Source organism: Protopterus annectens, chromosome 2.part1 (genome assembly GCF_019279795.1).
Source record: "Protopterus annectens isolate FY-2018-M chromosome 2.part1, PAN1.0, whole genome shotgun sequence".
NCBI classification, from domain to species: domain Eukaryota; kingdom Metazoa; phylum Chordata; order Ceratodontiformes; family Protopteridae; genus Protopterus; species Protopterus annectens.
This window is the reverse complement of record NC_056729.1, coordinates 1410091145-1410109851: the sequence shown is the minus strand read 5'-3', so window position 1 is coordinate 1410109851 and position 18707 is coordinate 1410091145. Positions and strand designations below refer to the sequence as shown.

At 41.4% G+C, this 18707-nt stretch overlaps 1 protein-coding gene across 3 annotated transcripts in view; it reads right to left on the bottom strand.

Annotated features, from left to right (window-relative positions):
* LOC122794469 (DNA polymerase nu-like) overlaps positions 1–18707 on the bottom strand; it is a 1147210-nt gene that overhangs the window by 629735 nt on the left and 498768 nt on the right. For 2 of the 3 annotated variants that reach the window (XM_044062886.1, XM_044062889.1), the window contains one exon: positions 15862–15903. The exons of the other annotated variant lie outside the window; for it this stretch is intronic. In XM_044062886.1, the coding sequence (XP_043918821.1) occupies positions 15862–15903 (42 nt within the window). The remainder of the gene's footprint in view (positions 1–15861; positions 15904–18707) is intronic. 3 annotated transcript variants of the gene reach the window in all.

The following is an 18707-nucleotide window of genomic DNA, read 5'->3' as shown; positions in this document are numbered from 1 at the left end:
TTAAATTACTTGGTATAAGCCATAAAGATTGTATCTCATAGGTCTCAATGCAGCCAGTGACAAAAAGTCTGTACTAGGAAGCCTTCTGTATTGTCTTTAGTAGTGAACTAATTGCTGCTCTGGAAAGGTGTAGGTTCAAAATTGTTTTATGACTTCCAGAAGCTGCAACAGATCTTATCAAAGCTATATGTGTGTGTATTATTGACACATATGTGTTAGATTCTGGTTCAGTTGCTAGTAAGCAGGGTGGTACGGGAACCAGAAGTCAGATGACCAGATGTGTGTGATCTCATTCTGTAATCCAGGACTAAAATGATGTTTTCATACTAGATGAGACTGAAGTCACAGGGCAGTCTGTTTTTGAACCTGACATACGTGTGAGTGTGTGTGTGTGTGTGTGTGTGTGTGTGTGTATGTACATGTGCAAATCAAATCTCAAAGAGTGTGTGCATCAGCTACTCGGAGCATGGATGCACAGCTCTGGTTTCACAGAGAGGGTGTTGGAGGACTTGGCTTGGACACTCGGCTGAGGACTCAACCCTATAGCTGTGCTAGCGGACAGTCTTACTGGGGGCCTGGACAGAGAGAGAGGGAAACCCAGACTCTGGACTGACTGTGTTGCCTGTGTGCTCTTAAGGAAACTTGTGTTTTTTGATGCAGAGAGCTGCATCTGGGAAAACTGTGTGTATCTATTTATTTACTCCATCTGCTGTTTGCATACAGGGAGATACGTCAGGAATCCACAGGTTTTTCACCCTTTGAGTTGCTCTATGGGCATAAGGTGAGTGGGCCTTTAGATTTGATTCGTGATGAGTGGGAGGGTGAGTGTGAACCCCATAAAGAGTCTGTTGTTGGCATATGGTCTAAACCTCAGGACAAGGCTAAGGGAGCTCATGGGCTTGGCTCAGGAGAATCTGGCAGGAGCCCAACAACAGGAAAAGGTCTGGTATGACAGGAATGCTCAAACTCGAGAGTATGCTGTGGGACAGCAGGTTATGGTTCTCATTCCTGTCAGACACAATAAGCTGCAGGCAGCTTGGAAGGGACCCTTTGAAGTTGTAAGGAAGATTGGTGATGTTAACTACATGGTAGAACTGCAAGGCAGGAGACAGGTGCACAAACTGTACCACATTAACATGTTGAAGACTTGCTATGATAGGGTGACCCTTGTGCTGAGCATTTGCAGTGGGTGGCAGGAGGATTCTGAGGGGGATCTATGACTACACTGAGCCAGCCAGCAAAATGCCCAGTTATTAAGGTGGGGCCTGGGGTTGTAGGCATATGACATGATACTGTAGTGGGGTCAGCAATGCCAATGAAGATGGACTCTCAAGACAGAGTATGGGTTAATGTATTCCCAGACAGGCTCATGTCCCTCAAGCCACATTTCTCAAGGGGCACTTGAAAAACTAGCTTGAGTCTTCAAAGGTGGGGGAATGTGACAATGAAAGGTATTGCTAACTTTGCCAGGAGAAGTAGGGCAGTGGACGTGTAACATATGCCAGCATAGCAAGTTGGAGTCGTGCACAGAATTATATGTCAGGTGTATATCAAACTGATTTGTAAAGGTGCTTGTGTTGAAAATGTATTTGTAAAGTTGCTTGTGTTAAAAAATGTACCAACAGTGGGTTCTGCTGGACAGAAAAAGAAGTACACCTGTATGTCAGACTGTATGGTAACTATTGAAAGAAATGCACTGTAACAGAGGATACTGGAAGAGAAGAGGTTAATCTCAGTCAATCTAACTTTGAAAAATAGTTTGAAATTAACTTACTTGATATAAGCCATAATGATTGTATCTCACATGTCTCAATGCAGCCAGAGAACACTGTAATAGGAAGTATTCTGCATTGTCTTTAGCCGTGAACTAACTGCTACTCTGGAAGGGTGGAAGTGTGAAATTGTTTTATGACTTTCAGAAGCTGCAACAGATCTTATCAAAGCTCTATGTGTGTGTATTATTGACACATATGTGCTAGATTCTGGTTCAGTGGCTAGTAAATGGGGTGCTATGGGAACCAGAAGTCAGATGACCAGATGTGTGTGATGTCATTCTGTAATCCAGGACTAAAATGATATTTTAATACTAGATGAGACTAAAGTCTCAGGGCAGTCTGTTTTTGAAACCTGACATAGAAGGATCAGTCACCCACTTAATCTTTCCTGCTTTAGTAAGTAACCAGGGAATAGTAATTCTTTAAATCAGTCAAGAAAATACAGTGAGATAAGTTAAGTACTGTTTTTCTGTATCTGTGTGAAACTATTTATCCGTGTTATTTTTAATATTTCTGTGAATAAAATGCAGGTATTGTAAACAGATATTTAGTTTTTTCATGTTCTTTTATTATTTATTATTAAATATATTTAAACTTCTCATTATGGCTAGTCCTGTAGAGAATATTTAAACTTTGAGACTGCGTACATTTATCTGGTGACACTGTGGCCACTCCTGACAGCCTTGCCACATTGCTCAAATACTTCCATTTGTATTAATCTTAATTTCACTCAGTATAATTCGGTACCCTTGTAAGAGCATAAGAGTAGCTGGCTTTAGAGTGTCTGATAGCAGTAACTATCTTTTAATCTGGAAGGTAGTAAAGCAAATGAATCTGTGCCAGCCTATCCCAGGTGTGTGTGTGTGTGTGTGTGTGTGTGTGTGTGTGTGTGTGTGTGTGTGTGTGTGTGTGTGTGTGTGTGTATATATACAAATCAAATCTCAAACAGTGTGTGTGTGTCAGCTAGTTGGAGCAGGGACACACAGCACTGGTTTCACAGAGAGGGTGTTTGAGGCCTTGGCTTGGACACTCAGCTGAGGACTCAACTCTACAGCTGTGCCAGTGGAGAGTCTTAATGGCGGCCTATAGAGAGAGAGAGAGACAGAGAGGGAAACCCAGACCCTGGACTGAGTGCATTCCCTGTGTGCTCTTAATGGAAATTGTACTTGATGCAGAGAACTGCATCTGGAAATACTATGTGTATCTATCTTTGCTGCAAGTGAACGTCCCTCACCAATGTCAATGGTAAGGATTCAGGCTCCTTGATTACTGGCCCAGAGGGTGGACATCACAACATGTCTGTCTCACTTCTGCAGTATGCATTCAAGACAGCTTATTTGACCTAGGTTGCCTGGATGTATTTGTAAGTACCTTTGCAAATACACTCACAAAATCATCGCACTCACACAGTCATATCACAAATCCTGGCTATGCACCCAAATCTCATAACAGTATATGTTACCTGCAACTCAATTATGATGTCATCCTCTATTAAGTGTACTCTGACACTATTAAAGTCAGACTTCTGCGGTAACACTAGTGTTAAATACTGTGTTCTCCAGCTTGTGTAAGTAGATAGGTAGGAGTTCTAATCTCACAGCAGTCAATGTGTGTGTGTGTGTGTGTGTGTGTGTGTGTGTGTGTGTGTGTGTGTGTGTGTGTGTTGTGTCTGTGTCTCAGTGGGTGTGTGCATAGTCAAATAAGCATGAGTCCAGGTCCTGTTGCCCTCACTCAAGTAGCATTCAGGAGATACTTTTACATTGCTTCATGACTTCACAGCAATTTTCTACGACCCTCCCAACATCCTCTTCTCAGCATACACTGATGATATCATCCTGTATACAATCCACTCTGACACTATTTAAGTCATAATTCTGTAGTGGCGCTAGTATTAAGTACTGTGCTATCTAGCTTATCTTGCAGCAGTCAACTTGTGTGTGTGTGTGTGTGTGTGTGTGTGTGTGTGTGTGTGTGTGTGTGTGAGCGCGCGCACGTGTATGTGTGTGTGTGTGTGTGTGTGTGTGTGTGTGTGTGTGTGTGTGTGTGTGTGTGTGTGTGTGTGTGTGTGAATGCATGCAGACTCATATCAGTATAAGCCTACCTACTGCTGTCTTCCTTCAACTATCAGCCTAGAGACTATTTTACACTGAGATGTGAATCTACAGCTATGTCAGACACTCCTCCCGTCATCCTCTATAAAGTGCACTCTGAAAGACTGTATGCTAGACTTCTGCAGTTGTGCTAGTCTTACACTGTATGGAATCCAGCTTGTATGCCTATACAGGTATAGTATTCAAATCTGACCTCAGTCAACTGGTGTGTGTGTGTGTGTGTGTGTGTGTGTGTGTGTGTGTGTGTGTGTGTGTGTGTGTGTGTGTGTGTGTGTGTGTTGGTGGTTTGTTACGGTCATTGTATGATGTTTTGAATCTGTTCTCATTTGACTCCCACCAGGAAAACCTTTTACACAGCTCCTGAATCCAGCACATCCTTTTTCTCTGTATCCATATAGCATCCTTTCTCTGGAACACTGAGGATGTCATCATCTCAAAGATGCAAAAATACATCATGAAACAGAGCCCCCTCTGTGACTCTCTACAAGCCATCTCCAGTCCACTGGATTTGTGATTGCTAATTTACTCATTGGGTGGTGCTCCCATCCCATGTGGACAGAGGCAGTCTGTAATAAAATCAAACACATAACGCACATATCCCTACTACCTTCCCTCACCAAGAGATAGCAATTTGAGTTAAATGTGGGTAATAATTGCTAGGCTTGTATGGGCTCTTGGCCCTTAACTTAGTAATCTCCTATGACCCAATGGACATTCTACATGTTGATGTTGTTGTCACCCGCATGTGCTATGTTAATCTGTGGATGTACTGTAGGCCTACAACAGTGTATTCCAGTCTGGGATTTGAGCTACTGTACTGATGCCCACTACTGCCATTTGGTTCCATGTTCCTTCCTAAACAGCTGTAGTAATATGCCTCCTGAGGACTGGGGACATGGGATGATGCTATGCATATTGTTGCTTACTAAGGCATGTGTACTGACAGTGGAGTATATCCACATTCTACACAGTTCCCATTCAATCATTACAGTGGCAGCTGCAGTATAGCACAGGTGTGTATATGTATGCCTAGCATCTTTAAATGTTATCTTACATACAGCAATATTACATCATACTGAATACATAGGCACTTACACCTGGGTTCATCCATATGTTGTAAAGCACAAACATATGACATGTTCAGATTCACTTGTAATCTTGGCAAATACATTGCATATACTATTGTGTTGCTATTCACAAGGATTATACAGGTGTTCCTCAGCAGCACTGTGTGACTGTCAGTAATTGTGCCATTAACTGTTCTGCATGAATTGCATCCATTTCAGTTGTAATGTGTCCATATATGATATCAGGGCCCTCACCCACACATTTCCACTGATAAACATATAGGCACATGATGTACAACTGATGTAATGATGTGAACTAGATAGAGTTGTATGACTGTGTTAACAGTTCCACTGTGTCATATGTGATCCATACTAAAGGTTTTATTTGGAGGTTATTTACAGTTTGAAGTCCAACTGTAGCACATGTACAGCTATAGTGTGACTGTACCATGTCACAGACATACCATTACATCACATCAGTATCACCACTTGATAGTTTGCCTGAGCACATATGGATATATGTTAGGATTTCATGGCAGTATAACATTTTCACCAGCAATGTTGGGGGACAGTGATTGTGTGGCACATGTTGAGGTTTGACATGTACTTATAGATTGTGCTCCATGTATTGTTTGGTATGTGTACAATATTACAGTGACAGCTTCCGCGATCACTGACACTGACTTTGCACTGCTGTAATTTATGTGCACATGGGTATAGTTGATGCATTGCCATCAGTCTCACATACTGCTGTATCATTCATTATCAGAGATCAATTCTTAATTCACACACCAACTGCAGATGCATTATACAATATCCATCACTATTACATGTGGCAAATCCATGCAATACCCAGCTGTATGTAGGGAATATACTAATAATAGACTGATGTCTGTGTGATTGTTATCTGTAGGGCCGATACCTACATCAGGCAAGGGTGCTTTAGTCAAATGTAGCACATTTGGCACAATGCGTTCCTACATCTGATAGGCCACACAGAACTATTCTCCGGAATGCATACCCACTAGGAAAGATGCATGTGTGATACATCTTTCTGTGTTGCACTCAGAAAATACACAACTCATTGACAAAAATGATGGCATGGGTTTGATTCTTGCAGAAGAGACTGTGGCTTATGTATCAAGCAAACCTCTCAAATTACCAGGATTGCCCCTAATTTCAACTCCAGGTTTAACACTGTCCCTCATAACCCCTCCCAAGAGTGATCATTTTGGGGAAGGGGTGATGAATTCCCCTTATAAAATACTAGCAGTCATTACAGTTATACATGTCTGTTACTGCAGAACATGTACAATTAGTTCATAGGTTCATACGTAAGTACTAGGCTATCTGCCCAAGGGCATTTATAAGCCTAGCCAGAGTGTGTTGGCTTTCGCCACCTCCTTAAATTAGTTCCCTGTGCCTCTGACCAGCAGAGCCATTAGTACCCTGCGCCGCTGTCAAGCAGAGTCACTGCAGTGATCCCTGGGATAAATGTTCTGTTTCCCATCCACCCATCAAGGTTTCTCTTGAAGAGTGCTAATGAGGGGCTCTGCCTGATGTATACTGGAATCTTACCAACAAAAATTAGAGTTCACAAACTACAGAACAATAAACAAACAGAGAACCACTGGCCAAGACCCGAATTTCTGGAACCGAAGATGCACCAACACAAGTAAAACAACAATTTTACCTAGCTTTCGTCTTTAATGTGCAGACTTCTTCAGAAAATAACATCTCTCAAACTCACTCCAACAATATATATACACACAGCTTTACACACCTCCATTTTCATTAACCAATTAAATTAATTAACTAGTTAAAGCTATATACATCTACACCTTAAAAGTTATTATTAACCATAAAATACAAACTTTAAAATCTAATCTAACACACACTGTTACATGAATCTCAAAGGTTCACAATATTACATTCCTTATGAAAAACATGAATGTTTTTTTTTTAAAAAACATATATATATATATATATATATATATATATATATATATATATATATATATATATATATATATACCCTCCATTTTGGTAATATTAACTCTATTTAAAATTGATTTTTTCAAAGATTATATGAGTAAAATGTATCCCAGTGAAACATACTTAAATCATCCTAAAATATGTTTTAATTTTAAGATAGGAATCATACTAATCATACTAATATTGTCATTGATGCCCGGAACACTGTAGCATTTAATCTTAGCTGCCATTTCGTTTCACATATATCCAAATGCACATCTTGGTTGTGCATTTGGATATATGTGAAATGAAATGGCAGCTAAGATTAAATGCTACAGTGTTTCCGGCCCGGGCATAAATGACAATATTAGTATGACTCCTATCTTAAAATTAAAACATATTTTAGGATGATTTAAGTATGTTTTAATGGGATACATCTTACTCATATAATCTTTGAAAAAATCAATTTTAAATAGAGTTAATGTTACCAAAATGGAGGGGTGAGATGTATGGTATTATATTATATCTCAGGATACTGAGGTATATATGTATATATATATATATATATATATATGTTTTTTTTAAAAAAACATTCATGTTTTTCATAAGGAATGTAATATTGTGAACCTTTGAGATTCATGTAACAGTGTGTGTTAGATTAGATTTTAAAGTTTGTATTTTATGGTTAATAATAACTTTTAAGGTGTAGATGTATATAGCTTTAACTAGTTAATTAATTTAATTGGTTAATGAAAATGGAGGTGTGTAAAGCTGTGTGAATATATACTGTTGGAGTGGGTTTGAGAGATGTTATTTTCTGAAAAAGTCTGTACATTAAAGACGAAACCTAGCTAAATTGTCGTTTTACTTGTGTTGGTGCATCTTCGGTTCCAGAAATTCGGGTCTTGGCCAGTGGTTCTCTGTTTGTTTATTATATTGGAATCTTGTTTCAAAGCATGGGGAGTCGCTGAGTCAGGAATCTATCCCTCCAGCACGTCCTATTTATCACTGTGGTAAGGTTTATATCCCTAGAGCGTGTGGCTCTCAGGGATTTGTTTTTTTTTTTTTTTTGGTGGAGCATATCCATATATTCTGGGTTGGACATGGCCTTGTATGTCAAGCAGAGATCACCTCTGAGTAAGTGGTATGCAACTGAGTACAGCTGGAGTTTCTTTAGTCGGGCTGCATAGGTCATCTGTTTGAGGCCAGTAATCCTCTTGGTGAGGTGCTTTTGTGGTCTTTCCAGCTGTTGCACGTGTCTTATAAGGTACATCCCAAATGGGGTGTTGTATTCTATAGTGGGTCTAATAAGTGATGAGTAGAGAGGCACAATAACTTCCTTTGTTCTGAATGAGAACCCTTTTGAGATTAGGTGGGCCACGTAAAAGGATTTTCTAACCACCTTGGCAATATGATTATCAAAGGAGAGATTGCTATCTACTTGGGTCCCCAGATCCCTTATTACTTTTTCTGTATTTAGGGGACTACCACCTATGTAGTAGTTCACGGATACTTTATTTTTTCCAAAGGGGATGACTATGCACTTTTTGGCATTCAGCTTGAGGACATGATTTTGACACCAGGTATCCGTCTCAGTGAGACCCTTCTGGAGGGTGTCTGTATCAGCTGGAGAATCAGTTATGGCCCCTAGTTTGCAGTCGTCTGCGAACTTGGTCAGCCAAGGTCCTTCTGTGCTTGTCTGTACCTCTGAGAAGTATATAGCGAACAGGAGGGGTCCTAGGACTGAGCCCTGGGGGATGCCACTTGTAACTGCTTTAGAGTTGGACCTAGAGTCTGCAACTCTGACCGTGTGGGTTCTGTCCGTGAGCCAATTTGCAGCCCATCTCGTGATATAGGGGTTAATGTTCAGGTTGGTGAGTTTGTCTATAATACCAGAATGGGGAATGACGCCGAAGGCCTTTGCGAGGTCTAGGTAGGCTGTGTGGACCTCCTTACCCTCATCTAATGCCTTGGTAACTGTCTCAAAGAAGTCCACCAGGTTTAGGAGGCATGATCTGCCCTTAACAAAGCCAAACTGGGTGGGGTCCAAAGTTTGGAGGTTCCCAATGTCTCTGTTAATGAGTTCCATGATGATGCGTTGCCTTGCAGACCAGGCTAGTCAGGCTTATAGGGCAATAGTTCCCGGGGTCTGTTGTGGCGCCACCTTTGTGGAGTGGGATAACTGTTGTTGTGTGCCACTCTGTGGGTACGTAGCCTGTAGAGAGGCTGAGTTTGAACAGTGTGTTTAGGTGAGGGGTTAGTTTATTTTGGAGCTCTTATAAGACACAGCCTGGGACACCGTCCGGTCCCATTGAGACTGTGTTTTTGGCTTTGGATAGGGCTATTTTAACCTGTGTGTCAGTGATTGCCGGGGCCTTACATTCTTCTGGTATGGTTATGGGCCCTTTAGGGGGTGAGAGGGGTGTGAAGTTTGCACTGAACCTGTCTACCAAAATGTTGGCAATATCAGTCGGTTCAGTGTATTTTGTGCCATTCTGCACCAACTCAGAGCAGATCTGAGAGTTTCCACTTAGGTTCCTGACATAGCTAAAGAACGCTTTGTGGTTATCTTTGGAGTCCTTGACAATTTTTCTTTCGAAGCTAGCCTTGGATGATTTAATGAGGGATCATATTTTCTTGCTGATACTGATCAGGGATGTCTTTCCTTCTAAGGATTTTGCTCTTATCTGTACTAGTTTCCTCCTTCTATTGTAGAGCTTGTTTATGGCAGGGGTCCACCAGACTGGCTTCCTTTTCTTGGAGGAGTGAGTCTTGGTTTTACTTGGGATAGCACGATCCATGCATTCCTGCAGATGATCATAGAGTGCCTTTGTATAGGTTTCAGCAGCTTGGACAGCATTGTCCATTGGTGTGGGGGCTGTGAACCTTTCCACCTTTGTCTTAAACAACGTGAAGTTTGCTTTTGAAAAGTTTTTCACGGTGGTTTCCTTGATTGGGGTTGGGGCGGTATGTGAATATCCAGAGTGATTAGTCTATGGTCTGATCTAACCAGCGAGGGGTTGACGTCAGGTGTGGAACACCGGTCGCCCATGTTGGTGATGACCAGTTCCAATATGTTGTTCCCTCTGGTGGGGGTGTAGACCAGTTGATCCAGGGCGTTCGAGTTTATAAATTCTAGGAAGCGTTGGGCAAGGGAGTTAGTACTTGAGTAGTTCTCCCAGTTAATGTTTGGGTAGTTAAAATCACCCAGTATTAGGGTGTTTGGTAGGACCTTCAAATTTCCCAGTGTCTCCAGAAATGCGGAATGGGGGTCCTGGGTCATGGTGGGTGATTTGTAGCAAGCTACAATTTGGATTGCAGTTTTGCCCATTGTTAGTTGCACTTGAACGATCTCTGATGCATCATGTTGCACCACTAACCTGGAGGTGTTAGTATCATTGATGAATACGGATACACCACCGCCTTTTGTGTTTCGGTCTGGGTTCTGTGGCCGAAAGGTATGTATGAGTTATAGCCTGGTAGTGCTGGGGTGCTCTCTGCAGCCTTAAACCAGGTTTCTGTTACTGCACAGATATCAATGTTCTCCTTACTGAGGAGTTCCTCGAGTGCATGCATGTTGAGGTTTAAACTTCTGGCGTTGAGTAGCATTACCCTCAGTTTTAATTACTTGTGCTATTTATGGTGGTGGGTTTGTCTTTTGAGCCTTGCCTAAAAAAGGCACTGTGGGGGGCGGCAAGAGCCTTTGCCAGTATTCGAAAGCCTAAGGGTGACAGGTGCAAGCCATCTCTTGCAAAGCAACGTGGCTTGTCGAGCATGTCATCCCAAGCAGACAGATACTGGATCCCCTTTGAATGACACCAGAAACTTAGCCAATTGTTGAAGTTGATAATTTTTTCTTTATACTGTGGCATCATTCTTGGTGAGGGTAGGATGTTACTCAGGGTCAGGGTCATACCTGCCTGGGCTACATGATCAGAGAGCTCTTCCATGTCTCTTTTCATGTAGTCCAGGGAGGTACGTCTCAGATCATTCACACCAACATGTACAATGACAGAGTCATATTTGTACTTGTTCTGGAGTGACCTGAGTGCTTGTGTTATGTAGCGGATCCTGGCACCCGACAGGCAGCTAACTGTAACCTTCTCCTTGTCCAGCCTAGTTAGTGGGACATCAGTGTGCCTGACTATAGAGTCACCTATTACTAGTGTGTTGGGTATGTTATTTTGCCTTAAGGGCTGTGATTGCGTGGCACACTGATTATGTGAAGTATGTGTTTCATGGTTGGTGATGGGTTGTAGAGGTTGCTTGGATGTCTGCTCTGGAGGTCTCTGCTGCTTTTGCAGATTTTTATTTAGAGCCTCCGAGTATGTTTTTGTCTATTTATGTGTGTTATTTGCCTGTGTTGGTTTGTTAGGTCTATGTGAGACTGGTGGTGTGTTGCAAGTATTACCCTTCTCCTCTTGACAGTCAGTTACAGTCTGGGGTTGAGAGCTTTGCCTCCATTCTGGCTGTATAATTGCATCTCTCGCATATATTAGTGTTTGGTGGTAGGAGGAGAGGGTTGTCTGTGTACATGAGGCAGTTGTAACATTGCCTCAAAGAGCCCAGATTCACCAGTTGGACTGGGGAGTACACCGGAAACTACCCTTTGGACATGCCTGAATAGGTACAGTGAGCTGTTTTTCTGATTGACTGGTGTGGACGAATAGAGAGCCTTGTCCTTCTAGACAGTAAAAGGAGGGCTAGTGCAAGGGGTATTTAGTGCTTGTTATGAGTTTTAAGCAAGTGTTGGGCTGTAAAATGAATGGTTTGAGTGCTAAAGTTGAAGGTTTGTCTAGTTCCAAGGGAAAAACTGAAGAGTAGATTTCGTGGAGTCGGGAATAGTTTAACCCTAGCTAACCGGTGCTACCTGGCCGGCAAAACCGCGCAAATGCGTTTTTTATATCAGAAAGATTAAAGAGATAGAAATTAGCCCAAAATGGCCAATAAAACTACAGTTTTGGGGCAGAAACCACTCCTCCAAGGGCAGGCAGGCTGTTCACAGCTCCCCACTCTCACTGATGAACAAAGAAACTTCCTTTTTGCTCAAGTAAGGTATGGCCAAACACAGAAGGTTAAACACAGTCCAGGTATCAGTAGGTATCTGAAACTGGACTTTTCTAGCTTAGTAAGGCAGGAAAATAGCAAGATTTTTTTTTGTTTTTTTTTTCAAGAAAACAGAAGAAACAAATGCAAAAACACTAGAATCACATATTCTGTCAATGACACAGGTTAATGGTTGTAATATTTTAAAAGTGTCCATGATTGTGCCTGTTTCTTTCTACATTTGTCCAGGAGTCTGTTGCTATGTCTGCCTGATTGGTTAGGAGCTATGGTGACATGTCAATGATATTCAAGCAAGTAAGTTTGCAGATCTTTAGAGTCTGCACATACCCCCTATTGTATATACTGCTCTTGCTAAGTATCCTCTCTAGTGAGCATGTCAGTGACCATTCACCTTTATTGACATGTGACCTTGTGTGACCATCAAATATATACTATTATGTGTGCTTCTATCATAATATACTTGCTCAGGAAGTGTAAACAGCAGTATTTATTTATTTTTTTAAATTTATTTAACATTTGTTGACTGGAAAAGTCTGACTAGGACAGATCCTATTTTCAGCGGACTCCACACAAAAGGTACCCCAGCTGAGAATCGAACCAGAAAACCAGTCTGTACTGCACTATCTGCATCTGTGCATAATATTATGCTGTTGACTTGACTTGGAAGTGTACATACATTGATATATCTTATCTTGGGCACATTTCCATATTGTCAATGCCCTCTTCCTCTTTAGTCATTTCTCTTATTAATGTCTGGGCACATTTTCCCTGCCCAGTGTACATTTCTTTGTAGCTGCCCTTGCCATTTAACCTTCCTCTCCATTATTTCATTCTGCAAATAATTGTTTTACTGTACACTGTACTCAGTACACTTTTGTTTACTGTGTTGTGAATGTTGTTGTTGCAGTATTTTCGATCCTGGTAGTCATTGTGGCTGTCCATGCGATCTTGTGGAGCAAGTTTGCCAACAGCAAACTTCAGTGCTTCTTCTTTTTGTGCTTGTGCTGGTCTGCATTATTTCCTGGCTGACAGCACTGTTGCTGGCCATGAAACCTTAATTGTATTCATGCAAGTGTGATAAGCATCATGAATATGTGATTAGTGCTGTTGCTCATCACTCTAACATGTAAACTCGATGTAGGCCTTGCACAAAGCCCACACAGAGTTTATTAAATCCCCAGGACAATATCAATCGGTTATACAAGAAAAGAAAAACAAACCTTGGCCAAGAATAGGAGGAACATAGCCCAGCATACTAAAAGCTCCCTGACTAATCTAAACAGGTAGCTAAGTGGGTTAATTAGTACTATAAAGGGTAAATTTGAATAAAAATAGCTTTTCAGGCAGAGGACAACCACAAAGATTTCAACAAATATGTCAGTAACCTCAAGGGAAATGCAAAAAAAATGTGGAGAACTTATTGTAAATGGCATCACCAACACTAACATGAAGGTTATTGTCAACCTTTTGGTTGACAGGTTTAGCTGAAATTTCTGCCCCCCCACTCCCCCCATGATAGTCTAAAGGAAATATCGCATACCACAATCCTCTCAACCATTATTAGGGAACACATCATCAATGCACTTTCCCCAAGGTCAAAAGCACTGCATCGATGGGCCCCCAATAATATCCCGGGATGCTTATTAAACAGCATGAAACATGACCTCTCTGGTCCACTTGAAATACTTTTTAATTGGATCCTACAGTCAGGTTTTGAGTTCAAGGAATGGAAGATGACTACCCTCATTCCTCTGTACAAAGGAGATCCAACCACCGATCAGGGTAACTACAAGCCCATAAGTCTGACCAGCCTCATCTGTAAGCCCATAGAAAGAATCATCATGGACATGATAAACAAGGACATAGTAACCTGTAAATGCTGGCCTGATCACAATTTGAATTTGTTAAAGGAAGGGCATGCCTGTTACATCTGGTGGGCTTCTTCTGAAAGGGTCATCAAAGCAGTAGATGAGGGCGAGACTGTGCACACAACTTACCTCAAACTGGCCAAGGCTTTTGATAAAATACCCCACTCAGGCATTATAGATAAGCTCAATAAATTAGTTATAAGCCCTTTCATCACCCTCTGGATAGCCAACTGGCTCACTGATAGGACCCAGGAGATCAAAACAGGTGAGGCCACCTCCACCAAGAGGCTAGTCACTAGAGGAGTCCCCCACGATTCGGTACTGGGCCTGCTCCTTTTTGGCATCTGTTTTTCTGAAGTGGAAGCACACGCTGCGCTGAAGGTTTAGAGCTGACTAAGTCTGCAGATGATTGCAAGCTAGGGGTTATCATCGACTCCCCTGAAGACAGTAGCATTCTTCAAGAAAGCTTATCTCTGACTAACAAATGGTGCCAAAGCCATGGTCTTAAACTTAATTCTAAGAAATGCTAAATTGTACTCTTTGGAAAGTCAACCATCCTGGCTAATCACTATGTTGATAACATGCTCCTAAAAATCGATTCAGTGGTCAGGGATCTGGGTACGCACATAGACACTAGCTTTACCTTCGACCATCACATGACCACAGTGGTGGGAAAATCCTTTTATGTTGTGCAACTTATAAGCAAGGGCATGGTGTCTAGGTCCAAAGAGGTCATTATCCCATTGTATTCTGCCCTTATCAAACCAATTATAGAGTACAATACGCCCTTTTGCATGTACCTAACCAGGCATATGCAGCAACTATAGCGACCTCAATGGTTCCTTACAAAAAGAATACAAGAAGTAACAAACCTGCCTTGCGCAGAATGCCTTAAAGCCTTGACCCTTTACTCAGTCTCCTATAGATTGCTGAGGGGTTATCTATGCCTGGCTTACAAGGCATCTGCAAACCCCACACTTATGAATCTCCTATACATTCATAAGTCAAACGGTACCAGAAATACAAGGTCTAGGGTACTGAATTTTGTCTGTGACTTAAACAGAACATGCTGGAGAGACAGATATCTTCCCCAGAGACTGCCTCTCCTATGGAGTAGGCTTCCCATAAATGTGAAACTGAGTTATTTTATTACCCAATTTAAGCGCAACCTACACCAGGGGATAAGGAATAGGAAATTTACACCAGACTTGGCACCCATATCACTTATGGACAGAGGTAGCTTATAAATACCTGGCCTTCAATGTCCGATTTGAGTATAGGACATTATTATTCTTTCAGGAAAACTTGGCTAGGCTTAGAAAGGCCCCCTGGTCATTAGCTTAGTAACACTGTATGAATCTAAGAATCTAAACACAAGCAAGAAAATCTCATATTTGCAATCACACATTAAAGTGTCGATCACAAATGATTCATAATAAACCTTGGTACCTGATTGTGATTGTCTGAGTTAGTGTAAATATTTTTATATACATCGTCAAATTTAGGCCGGCATTCAGAAACAAATACTAAAAGGTGAAATTGTACACTAAGCAGTGGCACATAGGTTGGGCATAATTCACAGACACACCTACTGCATTACCACAAGGCCACAAAATATTGTAGCCACAATGGCATACAAATGAGAGTATAATCAAATGTAAATGGGGTAAACATTATGATAACTCATTTCAGAAACAGACATAATCTATGCAATGAAACATTGTTTCTGGTGTAGCTATACACCATAAAATCCTAGTGAGAACAGAGACCATGATATATTATGGATAGCAGCAGGATTAGCAGAAATGGATGTATTTGCTGACAGTTGCCACAAAGGTGCATGGTATCACCCTCCAATTCACAGAAGAGTACTAGATCTTAAAGTACAAACTTGAAAAAAAAATAGTTCCTCCACTGCATCTGGTAGCAGTGTTTGAAAAGGTAACTGCAACAGTTAATTAAGGGATGAGAGTAAATGTATTTATTTGATTTTGTTTACCTGGAAAGTCAGACTGGGAAAAGCACATTTTCAGCAGAGGCCCTGGGAAAGAGTTACAGTAGACACATTAATGATACTCATGACAATTTTTTTTTTTTACAAATATACATCTAGATACAAACAGGTAATTGTTATGCACTGACATTATGCACAAATAAAACATGCATTTCTTATGTGGTGACACTATACAGTAAATTAAATCTGATGTATAAAACATTCAGTATACAAAGAGTTCATGTGCAATATACATGACAAACAGACATTAGATATGACATATAAGACATGGGTAAGGAGGGTTACAGTGCAGATATCAGGAATAAATAAAAAAAGTTAGGGGTGTGAAGCATTAGTCAGTAGGTAGATGGTAGTCAAAGCTAGAAGCGGAAGAGAGGCATTGTATAGCTGAAGAGCGAATGACGGCGATGGTAAGAACATTAAGGTAATTAGTGACCTAGAATCTGGTTATAGGACAGTGCTGGAAACTATTTGAAGGAGATGGATAAAGTGGGAAGGTCAGAAAGAAACTGAAATGTAATGTGGGAGTTAAAATAGGAAGGAAACTGAGGAGGAGAGGTAGAAAGGTTTGTTGTGTTGAAACAGATAGAGGTTGTCACTCTCCTACTTTAGACACAATAGAAAGTCTTTGTGGGTTCTGTTCAAACAGCTTTATTCTATACAAACACATTACTATAGAGGTTTACTAACTTTAACTTAAGTAACTTATATACAAACTAACAATTGCGATCATGCATGCTCTCACTGTGGCTGTTCTTACAAAATGGCACTATGGAGTGCACATGTCTGGAATTTATATGTGCACTTACAGCCTTGACATGCTTCTTAAAGATACAGCACACTTCATGTGCAATCTGATCTACAGATGTTATAGAGATAAGGAGTATAAGTTGACAAAGGAAAACGGAGTTATCCAGGTAAGGAGCATGCACAAGGCCTCAAGTGGTTCGTAGGTAGGTACTAGGCTATTGGCCCTAGGGCATGATTAAGCCTAGCCAACATGTTATGGCTTTCGCCTCCCACGTGGTTTAGTTACCTGCGCCTCTGTCGAGCAGGGCCACAGAAGTGATTCCCAGGGTTAATTTACTGTTTCCCATCCACTCATCAAGATTCTTCCTGAAGAGCGCTAATGAGGAGCTCTGCCTCACCTGTATGGGGACCTTATTCCAGAGCAAGAGGAGTCTCTGGGACACGAATCTGTCCCTCCAACACGTCCTGTTTACTGTTGAGGTCAGGTTTAGGTCCCTTGAGTGTGTAGCTCTGGTGGATTGGGTTTTCCTTAGGTGGAGCATTTCCAGCAATTCTGGGTTTGACATAGCTTTGTATGTCAGGCAGAGATCACCTCTGAGTAGCAGGTATGCGACCGAGTACAGTTTGAGTTTTTTAGCCTCGTGGCATAGGGCATTTGTTTAAAGCCCGTTATCCTCTTTGTGAGGTATTTTTGAGGCCTCTCCAGTTGTTGCAGATGTCTTGTAAGGTACATCCCGAATGGGGCATTATATTCGGGTCTATATCATATATTCGAAAGTCCAAAATGTCGAACACTATATGTTCGAACTTGGAATTTTGAATACTGAAAACATTGAACGCTCAGAATAGCAAATTTTTTCCCAGGGAAAAAATTCGCTGTTCCGAGAAACATACACCCAACACAAGCACACCAAAATAAATAAACCACACACATAGATTTAACAAAACCCAACCCCACACTAAACCACACATACATTACTAACTATCCACTTACCTTAACCCGCACCCTAACCCTAAGGTCCGTAACTATCGCACACATACCCTACAAATCTATACACAAACAAACTAATTAATACACACACACACATACAGTTAACAAAACACAACCCTACACTACACCATACATACATTACTAACTATCCACTTACCTTAACCCGCACCCCAACCCTAAGGTCCGTAACTCTCGCACCACAGTGGAGGAAACAGCGAAGCCACGGAATGGCTCACCGAAATCTTGCCTTAGGTAAGATTTCGATGTTCCGGGGCTTCGCTATTTTCACCATTCGATATTTTGGGTTCAATGTTTTTACATTCGGCATTGTACCTCTTCGGAATTTTGATATAGACCCTTATATTCAATAACAGGTCTAATGAGTGATGAGTAGAGGGGGACAATAACTTCCTTTTTCCTAGATGCAAACCCCTTTGTGATAAGGTGGCCATGTAGAAGGATTTTCTAACCACTTTAGCGATATGGCTGTCAAAGGAGAGGTTGCCATTCACCTGAGTCCCTAGGTCTCTTATCACACTCTCTGTGTTAAGTGGGCTGCCACCTATGTTGTAATTCATGGGTACTTGGTTTTTCCCAAAAGGGATGACAATGTACTTTTTGGCATTTATCTTGAGGCCATGATTTTGGCACCACGTATCTGTATCAGTGAGACCCTTTTGGAGGGTGTCTACGTCAGTAGGAGTCTCAGTTATGGCACCCAGTTTGCAGTCGTCTGCGAACTTTGTTAGCCATAGTCCCTCCATGTTTGCTTGTACCTCAGAGAAGTAGATACCAAACAGGAGGGGTCCCAAGACTGAGCCCTGTGGTACTCCACTTGTCACAGGTTTGGAGCTGGATCTAGCATTTACTATTCTCACTGAATGGGTTCTATCCTTGAGCCAGTTAACAACCCATCTTGTAACGTAGGGGTTTATATTTAGGTTGGTGAGTTTGTCTATAATTCCCAAATGGGGGATGGTATTGAAGGCCTTCGCAAGATCAAGGTATGCTGTGTGGACCACTTTTCCCTCATCTATTGCTTTGGTAACCACCTTGAAGAAGTCAACAAGGTTTAGGAGACATGACCTTC